Genomic DNA, 15,402 nt, shown 5'->3' on the forward strand with positions numbered 1-15,402 from the left:
GGGGTTCATTGTCCTAGTCGCCCTACTTTTTCCACAATCAAAAGGTTTTCAAACGAGACAAAAAGGTAAATTAGAGCTCAAACTATATCCTCAAATAATCAGTGAAAATGGGAGAGTAAATAGGAATGAAGGGTTATGATGGCACAAGTAACTACTATTCACAGATAATTTAAAAAGAAAAACAAAACATTGTTTTAGGCTGGGTGCAGTGGCTCACGCCTATAATCCCAACACTTTGAGAGGCCGAAACTGGTGGATCACTTGAGCTCAGGAGTTTGGGGGCAGCTTGGGCAACATAGTGAAACACTGTCTCTACAAAAAATACAAAAATTAGCTGGGTGTGGTGGTGTGCTCCTGTAGTCCCAGCTATTTGGGAGGCTGAGGTGTGAGGATCAGTTGAGCTTGAGAGGTGGAGGTTCCAGTGGGTCAAGATTGCACCACAGCACTCCAGCCTGGGTAACAGAGTAAGACCCTATCTGAAACCGTAACAAAACAACAAAAACTTTGTTTTAGTGACTTAAATCCTTTTCCTCTAGTGATTACTTGGATATATACCTATTGCTATACCCAGAAAAATGAATTGACTGGGCTTTTACTTCTCTTGCCTTTGATGCAAATGGCTCTAGTCTGGTAGCCAGGAGTGAAAGCAGCAGCAAAGGACCTAGATAAATCACAAGCTGTGCCATACAATCCATGAATAACCAAGACCTGACAGGAGAAGATTTGGTAGAAAAAAGCAGTTGTGATGGACCAACAATTTCCGCCTTGAATTTTTATTCTATTAATCACTCAGAAAGTCACAGAAAGGCCCATTGTTTCCCATTACATTCCTCTCTAGAGTAGGTGCTCAATAAATGAATGTTAATTAGCTAAAATGGCATGCTTGGTTCAAGCTTTCAATTACACATGGCCACATTAAATCTTGACTTTTAAATTTATAGCACAATGAAAGAGTGTTTTGATAAATCCAACATGAGGTATGTTCTACCTGATATCCAAAGAAGACCATCAGCCACATATCCAGCATGGCATGAAAGGGATCTGTCAAAGGACTGAACAAAAGTCCATTTGTTCTTCTTGGGGCAGTATCGTTCAACTGTAGGCAGAACCTGGCGCAGTTCATTTCTGCCCCCAACTGCATAGAGGTATTCCTCCATGGCACCCAGCACAAAATGCTCCCGGCAGTTTTTCATGGGTGCTATCTCTGCCCAGGAATTACTGCGGGGATCATAGCGACAGGCAGTCCTCACAGCACACGTCCGGCCACTGGCATGCTCAACTTCCCCTCCAGCCACAAACAGGAAGTCCCCCATGACTGCCACACAATGGTGGCTCCTTCCCACAGGCATGGGAGCCAGCTCACTCCAGTTGGCAATGGCGGCTATGAGAGCATTCTCCTGATCAACGGGATTGAAGTACCGAAGTTCTTTGACCTTGCAGACCTCGCGCTTTTTCCCACCAATGATATACAGAGTGTCTGACTGGAACCGTGGTTTGGTCCTGCGAGTCTGCCAGACAGGCTGTGCATAGATGCTCTGGTGGTATTCCAGGGCCTCATTGACAAGGGCTGTTGCAGTCTCACTTGCTTGGACCAGAGGGTGGGACAGGGCAACTGTATGGAGAGTATCCACATCCATTAAGCCAAAGCGGATGTACTGCAGGAGCTCGTCCATATACTGGTAGTGGCAGTTGTGTTCCAACCACCTCACAGCTAGCTGAAACAGAGGGAAGTGAGATGAGGGAGATACAAAAGAAAGAAAGAAAGAGAGAAAGCAACAGTATATAGGCAGGTTACCTGTATTCTTCCAGGCAGGTAATAATACAAACTTTCTCACAAACAGTATAACTGGAATATTTTGATGCCCAGGTGAAGAACTTTTTTTCTGTATCAGCAAAGACACAAACTCAAGACATTGCTGTAGGGGTAAGAAACAATGTGAAGCAACCCTGATGGGGGCTTAACATATCATTTGAAGTGAACAATAATTGATTTTCAAAGAATGAAAATACTGTTGTGAAACAGCCTGTTCCTTTATGTTTCATGCATAAGAGGCTCAGTACACCCCATCCCCAGGAAATATCAATGGTGGGCAGTGTCATCTTAGCTCAAGTAATATATGTCAACCCATAAGCCAAGGTGCTGTATCAATATGAGTAACGTAAGAAAATATACGATCATCTGAGACCACAGGGTGTACTTGAGAGAAAATCAATATGACACTAGTAGAATGATTAAGAAAGAAAAAAGACTCTCCCTCCCACCCCGCATCCCTTTAGTAGGTATAACAGGAAGCAAGAAAAGAAAGCTTGAAACTTATTTTTTCTCTCAATTATTTTTTACCTTGAAGACAGTTATTTGCTCATGCAAGATACTGACAATTTGTCATTTTCACAAAAACAGAATACAGAGATCATCTTTGTGTTATGAACATAATAGCCGAATGTAATTCTAACCTTTTTATTTCCCCTTTCAGATCTCTTTCAAGAAGGAGTTATAACTTTTTGATATGAGCAATGAGAATTTCTTAAAACTAAAGCAGGTACATTGTCATAAATAATAAAAATTATTGTTTAATTTTTTTATTTATGATGGTGTACCTGCTTTCGTTTTAAGAAATTTTCCTTTAACTTTTTAATTTAAAAAAATCATCAGGGCCAAGTGTGTGGTGGCTCATGCCTGTAATCCCAGCACTTTGGGAGGCTGAGTCCGGTGGATCACAAGGTCAGGAGTTCGAGACCAGCCTGGCCAACATGGTGAAATCTGTCTCTACTAAAAATACAAAAAATTAGCTGGGCGTAGTGGCAGTAATCCCAGCTATTTGGGAGGTTGGGGTAGGAGAATTGCTTGAACCTGGGAGGCAGAGGTTGTAGTGAGCTGACGTTGTGCCACTGCACTCCAGCCTGGGTGACAGAGCAAGACTGTCTCAAAAAAAAAAAAAAAAAAAAAAATCAACTAAAAACCACAATTCATTTATGGAGCGCCTAAAGTAGTTTAATTAGTATGACTTAAAAGTTTGGCAAACCTTCCCACATACCAGCATAATGAAGTGTTGTAACATCTCAGTCAACATATTTGATATGAATTATTCTTAGCAGCACTTACATTAAACTACATCTCCCAGACAATGTAAATGTGGGTCTGAAGGAATTCGCAGGAAAAAATGAAGCAATTAAATAGATTAAATAATTTTGATAGGGACAGGAGGCAGGGAATTCTAGGCAGAAGGCAGGTCCCCAGTGAAGATCCCACCCTCAAGCCTGACACCACAGCCCAAAGTAAAAACATATATTCCTGTTTTCATGCTCAAATGCTGACTTTTCCAAAACCACTCATGACCCACCCCACCCCCATCCCATACCCATAAAAACCCCTGACCCAACCAGCAGAGAGGAGAAGTGGCCGAACATTAAGAGGAGAAGCAACAGCTAGACGTCAGAGACTGTAGTCAGAGAGAAGCAGCTTGACTTCAGAAGAATGGTTTGACAGCATAGCTTCAGAAGGGAGTCTGGTGAGGGATGGCCAGACTTCAGGGGAAGGTTACCTGCCCATCCCATCTCCCTTCCAGCTCCCCTCCTCCTGAGAACCACTTTTATCAGCAATAAAGTCCCCCAAATTTACCATCTTCAACTCATTCATGTGACTTCATTCCTCTTGAATACCAAACAAGGACTCAGGTGCCAAAAGGGTGACCTCCACTAAACTGTTAATATTTAAGCCATCCGCAGATGGCAAAGCTAAAAGAGGGCTGACTGTAACACTCCTGCACTCCCCACTAGATGCTTCCATGAGGCCTGCAAGAAGTTTTGCTTCTGCCAGTGCCCAAAAGCACTTGCCCCAGGTCCTGCACCCACTCACCTGCATGTTCCCTCCCACCAGGGGTTGCGCGCAGCTGGCGCAAGTGAGTCAAGTTTACCTCTGCTGGCACTGAAGCCACCGGCTAGCTCCAGCATCCACATTCCAGTTTCTGCCTGCTAAGTGGTCAGGGAAACTAGGGGTCCGCCCAACATCTTCCTCTGGGAGCCTGCCTAGGATACATCAGAAGGGTCAGTAAAATGTAGCTCTGTCTCCTCTTGTCCTCAGACTTTCCTCTGAGCTATGTCCCTTGCAGGGGACAGGATGCAACCCTGCCATCTCTCTCTTTCTTTCATGTGAAAGGAATGTTAGGTCTGTTTCCCTTCATGGAGGTTTAGCCATCACATGGAACCAGAATAAAGTCCTGGGGCAACTGAAGGCACGTAGCTGAAGCCACTCCTCGGTGTTGCTGGAAGGCCCCTAGACTGGACCCGGTCCCAGATGTAATGGGCAGTTGGCTAAGACTCCCCAGGCTTTTCTATGGTATCTTTCCTTTCTTCCTTTACGGTTTGAAATGGCTCCTATCTCCTCTTTAATAATGGTAAAGGTTTTGCAACAGACTGCAAAAATGTTACCAAGTATAATGAGCTTTTGGCCCAGCAATCAGATAAGCAATTCAAAACGATGTAATTTCCTTCTGTTCTTAGAGGTGCCATCCCCATCCCCACCCCAACAGCAGCAGGTGCCTGTTTTGGTTTTGCCCCTGCCGGTGTTGAAACAGCCATCGTCCGTGCTCCAGTTCCTGCCCACCATGCAGTCAGGGAAAATATCCTGCTTCAGTTTTTTTTTTTTTTTTTTTTTTTTTGAGACGGAGTTTCGCTCTTGCCCAGGCTGGAGTGCAATGGCGCAATCTCGGCTCACCGCAACCTCCACCTCCTGGGTTCAGGCAATTCTCCTGCCTCAGCCTCCTAGGTAGCTGGGACTACAGGCATGCGCCACCATGCCCAGCTAATTTTTTGTATTTTTAGTAGAGATGGGGTTTCACCATGTTGACCAGGATGGTCTCGATCTCTTGACCTCGTGATCCACCCGCCTCGGCCTCCCAAAGTGCTGGGATTACAGGCGTGAGCCACCGCGCCCGGCCCCTGCTTCAGTTTTATCATGCTTTACTTCCTTCTTGAACCATGGAATCAGGATTCTAGGCTTCCCTGTTCAGATGACGATTTCACTGGGGGACCTGGGGCAAGCGTATTGAAGAAGGGAAAAGGAAATGTGGTATACTCAGACCACTACTCCTTGACAAACACAAACTGGGGTTTCATCCTAGTGAAAAGAATCACTAAACTCTCTAAAGCGCTAGATGATTTCAGACATCCAGAGTTTCTGCATCTATTTGAAAAAAAGGCTCCAAAAGGCAAGATGCGTTTTGGGCTTGTGTTTTTCATTTTCTGAATGAAGTGAATGTGGGAGTGAATTCACTTCTGCTATGTCATGAATTGCATCTCTTAATGAGACAGAGTGAGAGAAATGGAAAAAGAATGTCTCTCGATGCCAAGAAGGTAGACATGGTGGAGGGCAGACAAGTGATACACATCTAGTGCTTTTCCAGAAGGTAGCATTTTTAACTAAATAAGATACCAAACTGACAAAAAAATTATCTATGTAAGAAAATCTTTGCAATAATCAAAGATATTGCAAAAGAAATAAGTGAAATGAAAAAATGTTACTCATCAATCTTCAGGACTCTGCCAGAAGTGGGAGAGAGTTCCCACATCTAGCAGCCTAGGTTTTCTCTACCCTAATCTTGGAATTTTCAGGAGATGGGATTCCAACTATTTCTGGAAAGACTGTTTAGCAAATTGATAAACAAGTTTCCACTCTTTGCCCAGAGTGTTTCCAAAGTTCTCAGGGATAATGTCATCCTGCTCAAGTTCATTTCTTAGGCACCAGGTAAAAATTTCTGAAACTTAATCTTTGCTATTGCTCCTAATTTAATCAAGTAATTCTAGCTGATATTGCTTTGGTCTACAACCAATTTCTTGGCATTCTTACATCCTTACAGTTCTGCATCTTTCATATAGATACTACAGGAAACAGCAAAGGATACATTAGATAAATATCTGTGTCTCCATAGGCTCTTTTTATAGCATAGTGCTGCCCATTTAATTATTTTTCTCTCTCCTCATATATCAGTTCTTCCTGTGCCATAATCAATCTTCTAGCCCATCTCTGAACACCCTCTGGTTTATCTTTATATTTCTAGCAACCAGTGTTACTGCATGAGAAGTGCACAAGCCTCAACTATGCTATGCTTTTAAGAAAATCTCTAAGGAATGAAATTGACCATGGAACAGTGACCACTGTGATCTATTACTGATTAATTTCTGGTTGTATTCTACTATCATCCCACATCACATGTATCCTGATGCTTTCTGTGTTCAGTTTCTCCAAATACTATGTATTACAGAATATTTTGTGCATACCTATTCGTTTGCCTTTTCTGAGTTAAACTGTATCTTATTTTTTTCCAACATTTCTAACTTATCATAGATTTCATAGAACTTTCAACCTTTATCATGTATCAATATTTTCAGACTGTACAAGTCACCCTACTTATGGGGTTTTTATTTTTTCCATATCAAAGTTGAATGCAATTTATAACTAACAATCCTGTCACCAACTTCAAATTTAGCTTATACACAAATTACATGGGGGTTTCTGGTCAAAATGTAGGCTCTGATTCAGTAGGTGGAAAGCAAGAGGACGAGGAGTCTGTCTGCACTTCTAACAAGCTCCTAGGTGATGCATAGGCCACTGGTCCATGTACCGCACTTTGAATAGGAAGGTTTTGGACAGATTTCCATTCATGACATTATTCTCCTATCATGCTGTCATGAATTTTGTTACTCTAAGAAGCTGTAGTTATTAACTGTTCCATCCATTATGATAAATTGCTGCTTTATCAGAGAAAATTCACTCTGTTTTTTAAACATAAGAGGTACAAATCCAATAAAATAGAAGTAATGCTTAAGTTATAATATAGGATACTTAATTAGCTTAATATTATAGATGAGGTAGCATTTTTTGAGATAGTGTTTCTATACAGTCTATAAATCGATGGCTGATTCTGATAACATAAACTTAAGTCATAGAAACACTCTTCACTTTTGCTTTTGCAATAATAAACACATAAATGTAAAAGTGTTACTGTGCTGTTTTTGTGTTCATAAAAATCTAAAGGAGAAACCACTGAAATCACAGATAGTATTTGTTTAAGAGAAATCTGAGAAATAGCCTAAAAACAGAATTTTCCATTTATACAACAAATATTTATAGCAAATTGTGGGTCAGGTACTGTTCTTAGCAAATATCCGAGGATCAATTGGGTTAAAGTTGGATTAAGCTGTAGCTAATGTTCCTTTTAGGAAGGAACAATTCTTGTGTATTCAAGAAGGAACTCTTGTGTATTCAAATAATTGTAAAATGACAAAGAACATTTATAACAATGGGCCACTTCAAAATCACCTCTTGTTATGAACTTCTTCTAGCACTATTCACTGCCATGCTGCTGGAGAGAACCCTGCAGCCCATTTAAGGAGCTTAGAGACTAGAGTAAGAAGAAAGCTGATTTATGATTGGGGCATCATAGAACCCAAAGACAACAGTTAGCTTTGTGGCATATTGTGGTGCTTAAGCTTGAAAAAGATTATTCTTGGAACTGGTGGCTTTTAAAATAATGACATTACACTGGGAAAGCACAACTCAGGATAAGCTGAATCCTATTATATCCCCATCACTCTAAACTCTAGGATTTAATGGGGAAGAAAATGGAGCATGCAGCCTTTTCTTTGGCCAAGCCAGCAAGAGTGGAAAAGAAATAACAGATTCAGTTTAGGAGGACATTATGAAAGGCTACTTAGGAAACATGCCCATTAGGTAAGACATTTCCTAAACCACCTGAAACACGGTAGACCATCATTTCCATGTACAACAGGAGGTCTCTCAAGCACCCTGCCTGACCCAATTCATCTGACCACAATGGAGAATTGTTCCTTCCTAAAAGGAACATTAGCTACGTCTTAATCCAACTTCAACCCAATTGATCCTTGGATATTTGCTAAGAACAGTACCTGACCCACAATTTGCTATAAATATTTGTTGTATAGATGGAAAATTCTGTTTTTAGGCTATTTATCAGATTTCTCTTAAACAAATAGTATTAATTCCTTTATACACACACACACACACACACACACACACACACACACACACACACACACATTTATTTATTTATCACAGGCTTCACTTTCTATTTTATTATCCATCTTTATGGCCTTCTTATAAGGCCTGTATAAGCCCTCAAGGCTCCACACTGAAGCATACAGTGCCTGAAACTTAGATAAATAAGCCCTTGTTTTCGTCTCTCATGTCTTTGGTATTAGCCACTTGTATTTGAGATTCTTGGCAAGGCAATAAGCATTGTAGTCTTTCAAACCTTTGAATAAATTATGAAATATCTGGGCAAGAAGAAAGTTTGGAGTCCATTTGGCTCAAGCTTTTCAAATTTACAAATTGAAATCAAATCCAGACAAGTTAACTGACTTAACCCAAGTCATACAATGAATTAGCAGAGAGCCTAGACCTAGAAACTAAGTTTTTAACTTATACAATGTATTTTTTTATTTTATCAACTTGTCATTTTTCTGTCAATAATTATTTCAAGGGAAAATCCAAGAAAATGCACTAAGTCCAAACATAACTTCTATATTCAATAAGTGTGAAAAATAGATTGTTTTAAAAGTAAGAATGCTTTGCTTCAAAATAGGTTGGCAGTATTTTTCAATGAGCCTCATTTATGGATTACTTCAGGAATAAAGACCATAGGTTTATGATACCAATTAAAGAGTTTGTATTAAAGAACAAATACTTAGGGGAAAGGACATGTTTTGAGTCTTGAACTATTGCTTCACTTTTTATGAGACTATACATTTTACTTTTGAAACAGGGTCTCACTCTGTCACCCAGACTATAGTGCAGTGGTGCCATCTCAGCTCACCACAACCTCTGCCTCCCAGGCTCAAGTGATTCTCCCACCTCAGCCTCCTGAGTAGTTGGGATTACAGGTGTGTGCCACTACTTTCCTGCTAATTTTTGTATTTTTAGTAGAGACAGGGTTTCACCATGTTGGTCAGGCTGGTCTCAAACTCCTGACCTCAAATGATCCATCTGCCTTGGCCTCCTAAAGTGCTGAGATTACAGGTGTGAGCCACTGCACCTGGTTTATTTTTTAAATGTATTTTAATTCTAGGTTATTTCTTGTTAACTAAACATGGCCCAAAAATATACAGAACAGATAATCCCTTCCCTTTAGTTTTCTCAGCATATCCCTACTAATTGTTATTCTACAGAGAAGAATATATAATATATAATCCTAAATATAATAGTATATAATCCTAAATGCTACAAATGTTGCCCTAGTTCAATTAAAAAATGCTATATACTCGTATGTATTTCAGAAATATATCATTATATGAAAAAAATGTTATATTCCTAACATTATCAAGTCCTCACACTGTGATTCTAATTCCTTTATTGTTCATGTTGAACAAACTCAGAGAGAAGCTGCTATTTTGACATCTAAAATTCCTGATCCTTTTAAAGAAGTGGATGTTTTGAATTCTGACTCCTTGTATATATCCACATATATTATATACCATGACCCCAAAAGAATGCCAAAACAATAAAAATACTATTCTCAGATTTTCAGAAAATATATTAATTATGAAGTCATCCCAAATTCAAGAATATACATCACTGCATTCTTCCACAGAATTGTCTATATATCTTGCAAATATATATAAATACAAGTCCTTTTAAAAAGCAGGCTCTCATCAGATGAGTGATCAAATCTTTTTAAGCAATGCTAACAAAGAATAAAGTCCTATGACATTGTCTAAAAGTAACAAGTATTTTTTTGTCTTGGTCTACAAATATTGTCTTTCACTGAAAAGGATGTTCCTTCCTATCACACAGCTGATCATGCAGAGCTGAGTAAGCAATGACTGGTATTTTTGTTCACAGCCTTATTCTACCCCTTGGCCAGGGGCAGCTATGATTATTCTCCTGTGTAAAATCTGGTTGCAGACAGCTCTACTGAAGGTGCCCACTGAATCCTCCTCTTTGCAGAATCCATGCTGAGAAGCACAAGTTTCCAAATCCTTACCAGTCTTGTCATCCCACTGAGATAAGCCAGGGCACCAGTCTCCCCTCAGTGCACAAAAGGCAGCATAAATTCCACACTTCTGTAAACTCAGAAAGAGACAAAGGAAGGGCACAGGAGCAAATAAAAAAACTCACTCCGGAACCTCCATCAAAGAGCAGGGCATGTTGGCGAGCTCTTTGGCAACAAGAAGTAGGAAGTCAGGAAAGCATGTGTTAACAGAATGAATGACCATGCATAGACAGATGTTTTCCTTTCTAAACAGAGTATTGAGCATGCTCTTTATCTTCTAATTTATGTTCTCAAAGGGAAGTTCAGTGATTGTTATATATTTTATATGTTATTTTGTAATCTCTTGAATTCTAATAAACACAAAACTTTAGCATGCCAACCTTTTAATATTACATATAGTCTTTGAAAATGTGCTATTTCCCTAATGCAAGTGAGCAGGTATTGCAATTTGCCATGCAATACAATACAGAAGCTCACCTCTTTAACATGAGTCACGTAAGGTGAAATAATGATGTAATAAACCAGAATAACAACTGCCATAGAGAGAAAAGTATATACTAATAAATAAATGCGACAGATCTTATAGTTACATTCTCTTCTTTGAGACCAAATGAAAAGTTCCAGTTCAAAAAGACAACTTTCCCATAAAATCCAAAATCACCAGAAACTAGGGACACAGCCTCAGAGCATTTTCCTTTACCAGAACAATGAAAATGTTACCATGGAGGAGCATTAAAAATTACAACAGTGCTCACCTGAGTGCTATAATTAAAACTGTGTCAACATTTTCCTTGTAAAATAGATCTTTCAAGGGAGATTGTACATTAACCATTATAGCTGACTACAGACTATGTAAGACACATAGGTTATTTTTTCTTCTAAGAAATATATTTCAATGGAATCAAATCTGATGAGGCCCCAAGCTTATATACTGTAAGAAAAAAAAAAAACCTGACTGAATTTTAAAATAATATTAAGCTTATCACATATGATAATAATACATTATTTCATTGTTCATTTAAAACTGTGAAATTGAAAGATTGGTAAATGTTATTATGTTCACCTTTGGCATAAGATTTGTTCTCTGGTGATCATCTTTAAACATATCTTTTTTTTTTTTTTTTTGAGACAGAGTTTCGCTCTTGTTACCCAGGCTGGAGTGCAATGGCGCGATCTCGGCTCACCGCAACCTCCGCCTCCTGGGTTCAGGCAATTCTCCTGCCTCAGCCTCCTGAGTAGCTGGGGTTACAGGCACACGCCACCATGCCCAGCTGATTTTTTGTATTTTTAGTAGAGACGGGGTTTCACCATGTCGACCAGGATGGTCTTGAACTCTCGACCTCGTGATCCACCCACCTCGGCCTCCCAAAGTGCTGGGATTACAGGCTTGAGCCACCGCGCCCGGCAAACATATCTTTTAAAGTACATGCTTCAGGGCACCAAAAGCCAAAGCCCTTGCAACTGAAGGTGTCTTCTTCCCACAAATGTGGATAAACACATCAGACTGGAAGAACCACAACAAAAACTACCCTGAGACCTGCCACACGTAAGTTCTAGATATTTGTGTGTGTGTCAGGAGCACACACAAAAAGTGATCTGAGTTGTCCCTTTTCTCAGTCTTATAACAATAACAAAAGAGGATTTTTTTAAAAGGTAAATTTTATATCAAGATGAAGAGAAAATCAAGATAGGATCAGAGGCGAGGTTAATAACCTGTGATATCCTTTCTACCTGTGAGATTCAGCCACCAGTGTAAGCTGATCTTTGAAAAGCCAATATTAAAAGGGCAACATGAGTATATGGCTAACATTGGATCACTTATTTGCCTTCTCATCTGTAAAATAAATGAGTTTATGAGAGAGTGTCTTCCTGCTCTGGGATATATGTCACCTATGGATCCACCAAAAATATTTTAAAGAAGAATTCTCTAAAATTCCTAGAGGTGGTAGAAGCAGCCAAAACTAATCTAGTATCCAAGTCACACGTTTCTGTAGCACAGATAGTTTTGATAAATCTCTTCAGAAAAACGAGGTGACATTTTTTGGTCTATAATTCTGTGCTTGGCAGAAAGGTCTACATGAATGTATGCAGGTATGAAAGTGCATGTACAACGGAGCCACATGCAGAGGAGTGGGCTATACCACAGTCGTTCTCCCTAGGAACAACTTTGATCAGATTATACTATGAAACTTAATATCATCTCTTATAATAATAAAATAAAATTTGTGCCAAAGAATACAAATTTCAAATTTATTAAGATGATTGTTTCAAGGTAATATTGGTTAGAATCCCAGAACAAGTCTTATACATAAATTCAAGTTTTAGTAAATTGTTCACATATACTTTATCTCTGGGCTGTCCTTAAATGTACCATTCCCTCCATGAGGGAATACAATACTATATTTATATTTATAAATGTTTATTTATATATAATGGTAATATTTATATTTATTTACCTTGTAGATGTAAATACGCCTTCATGATGGTGGAAGGCAGGAGGAGGGAGAGGAGCAGAAAAAATAACTATTGCGTACTAAGGTTAATATTTGGGTGATGAAATAATCTGTACAAACCCTTATGACCTGAGTTTACCTATATAACAAACCTTCATATGTACCCCCAAACCTAAAATAAAAGTTTTATGTATATATACCATCCCCATCCCATATCTAGTACATATGAAACTTTTAGATGACAAAAATGTCCTACAGGACAATAAAAAACATCACCCTTGCCAATGATACTGTAGGAAAAATGAAACCCATTCTTGTTCTCCTCATATTTGAGCAAAACACACGTACAGTTATAGAATAACACCCTATATTTTCCCTTCAATGGTTTGATAATATTTTCTGAGCCAAAAGACAATATTCATCCATCTAGTCATTGATGGCTGGAATTGCTTCAGAGCATTACTTGATGCTGGATTGATGACATGAGACTTCTAAATAAAATGCTAGCTCCTACATATTTATAGAACATGTCCTGCTAGATGTTGAAGGAACTTTGCATGTGGTCACTGAGATATTCAGCTTATATTGTTAGAACACCACCAGAAAATGAGAGAAAATCAATTTGGTCAATAAAAGAAAATGCTTCTGTATCCCATTGGCAATAAGGTCTAGAGTGATCTTATGTTTCCTAGCTACTATGTACAATAAGGTTGCATAACCAGGGTCACAAATTAGTATATGACTATAGAGGTAAAAGTGACACAAGGAAAATAATATAGGACTTGATGTCAGAAGACCTGTTTCTGCAACCTAATGTATTTGCACACTTAGGAAAAAACAACATACTGATACTCAATTTTATCATCTGTAAAACAAGTATAATAATAACTATGTCATAGGGTTCTACAGAAGACTGAATTGTGATAACATAACTGAAGGTTCTTGGTAAACTATGATATTTAGACAACGTACAGAATTTATATGATGGTAATGTCCCTCCACGAGATAAAGGTATTCCCCAATTTAATTATCCTTTTGAATTCATGATAAAGCAATCACATGCAGACCATTTTTATGTAATACAACATTGTGTGTCAGTGATGTAAATTTCGAGAGATTGCTATAGTTGATAAGAATTTGCTACGTAGTAGTAAATACTTCATATATTGTGAAGTGATAATAAGAGCATGGCAGCACAACAGATTATAAACTAGCTCTTATGATTAACCATATTTCACAAAAATGCACTCAGTAATTCTAATCCAGTAATTTAAGTTTTGTGGCTTTGTTAACTTTAATGTTGGAGAAGCATTAATGAATGAATGGATGAAAAGAGAGAGACAGACTTAAACACAGTTGTTTTTGGACAATGCTCGGCATATAACTCACTTTCCTTACTTGGCTTGGATCTCCCATTACAAACACTTCTCAATTTCTTAACGGTCCATTATAATGTCAGAAACTTGGTGAGAAAAAAGATTCTAATCACTATATATCTACATTCTTATTTGCCATTCACTTCCAAGTTCTATTAATACCCTAAAACTCAATGCTTGGTCTTGATTTTGAGTGTCTTGATATATTTCTGTAAAATATTCTAATGAAATTTGGAATTGGGGGAGAATCCTGCAAATTTTTGTAGACAGATTTTTCAGAAACACACAAGAATCATCTTTTTAGATTGTCATTTCATTGGTGTTTTAAAAGTTACTGGCACATTTATACATTATATGGTTAAGAAAACTGTTTAATTTGTAAACATGCCCTAGAGCATCCTGAGAGCATCAAGCCTTTGAATATTTCTTCATGAATTGATTCAAGAATAATGAGCTTGGCTCAATGCAGTGGCTCATGCCTGTAATCCCAGCACTTTAGGAGGCCGAGGTGAGAGGATTGCTTGAGCCTAGGAGTTCAAGACTAACTTGGGCAACCTAGGGAAGCCCTGTCTCTACCAAAGGAAAAAAAAAAAATCTGGGCTGCGGTGGCACATGCCTGTGGTCCCAACTACTTGTGAGTCTGAGGTGGGAGGATCACTTGGGCCTGAGAGTTTGAGGCTTCAGTAAGCCATGATTGTGCCACTGCATCCAGCCTGGGCAACAGGATAAGACCATGTCTCCAAATAATAATAATAATGATGATAATGAGCCAAGAACACAAGAGCAGGTTCACTGGCAAATGTACTCCCCACCTGAAATCAAATCTTTAATACTATGACCAAATGTACCTCAAGGGCTCAAGCAGCTGCCCCAGGTCACTGACACAGAGACAGTCAAATCCCTCAAACAAGTGGTACTATGATGAGTTTAGATGTCCAGGAAGTACACAAGTTGCATTTAAGGATTTCATGTTGGCAGCCTCCAAACAAAAATAAAAGAATTCTCAAAGGTCACTTTAAACACCTTTAGAGCCATGGGGTGCAGAGACTGGAACTGAGGAACCCATAAACTGAAGCACAGGACTAGACACTGTCAGGACCTGATGCTACTGTCAAGGGGATGGAAGAAGGAACACCACCAGCCAGCAGGTAGGATTGGGAAGGGGAGCCAGGTTCTACACTGTTGGCGAGCTGCAAAGGATACACATGAATGTGATGGCACAACTGACTACCTGTACTAGGTGAGTTTCAGTCTGGTTACTGATGTTTAGAGAGCATATTTCATACTGCATTCTCTAACTTCATTTCATCATAGTATAAACAACTAGGGAACGATGAATCCTCTAGTTTTACCTTGTAACACCTGTGTGTATGGTATACAAATAATATATATGTGTCTGTATATATATATATATATATATATATGCAGTTTTTGAGATGGAGTCTCACTCTGTTACTCAGGCTGGAGTACAGTGTCACGATCTCTAATCACTGCTACTTCAGCCTCCTGGGTTCAAGCAATTCTCCTAACTCAGCCTCCCGAGTAGCT

The 15,402-nt window shown here is 39.0% G+C and overlaps 1 protein-coding gene across 5 annotated transcripts in view; it reads right to left on the reverse strand.

Annotated features, from left to right (window-relative positions):
- KLHL32 (kelch like family member 32) overlaps positions 1–15,402 on the reverse strand; it is a 217,667-nt gene that overhangs the window by 28,876 nt on the left and 173,389 nt on the right. For 2 of the 5 annotated variants that reach the window (XM_003922918.4, XM_074397683.1), the window contains one exon: positions 989–1,715. In XM_003922918.4, the coding sequence (XP_003922967.1) occupies positions 989–1,715 (727 nt within the window). Of the gene's footprint in view, positions 1–988; positions 1,716–10,016; positions 10,096–15,402 lie in introns of those variants that run through there. The other 3 variants (XM_074397684.1, XM_039467803.2, XM_074397685.1) reach the window with 2 other exon arrangements.

Source organism: Saimiri boliviensis, chromosome 4 (assembly GCF_048565385.1).
Source record: "Saimiri boliviensis isolate mSaiBol1 chromosome 4, mSaiBol1.pri, whole genome shotgun sequence".
NCBI lineage: Eukaryota > Metazoa > Chordata > Mammalia > Primates > Cebidae > Saimiri > Saimiri boliviensis.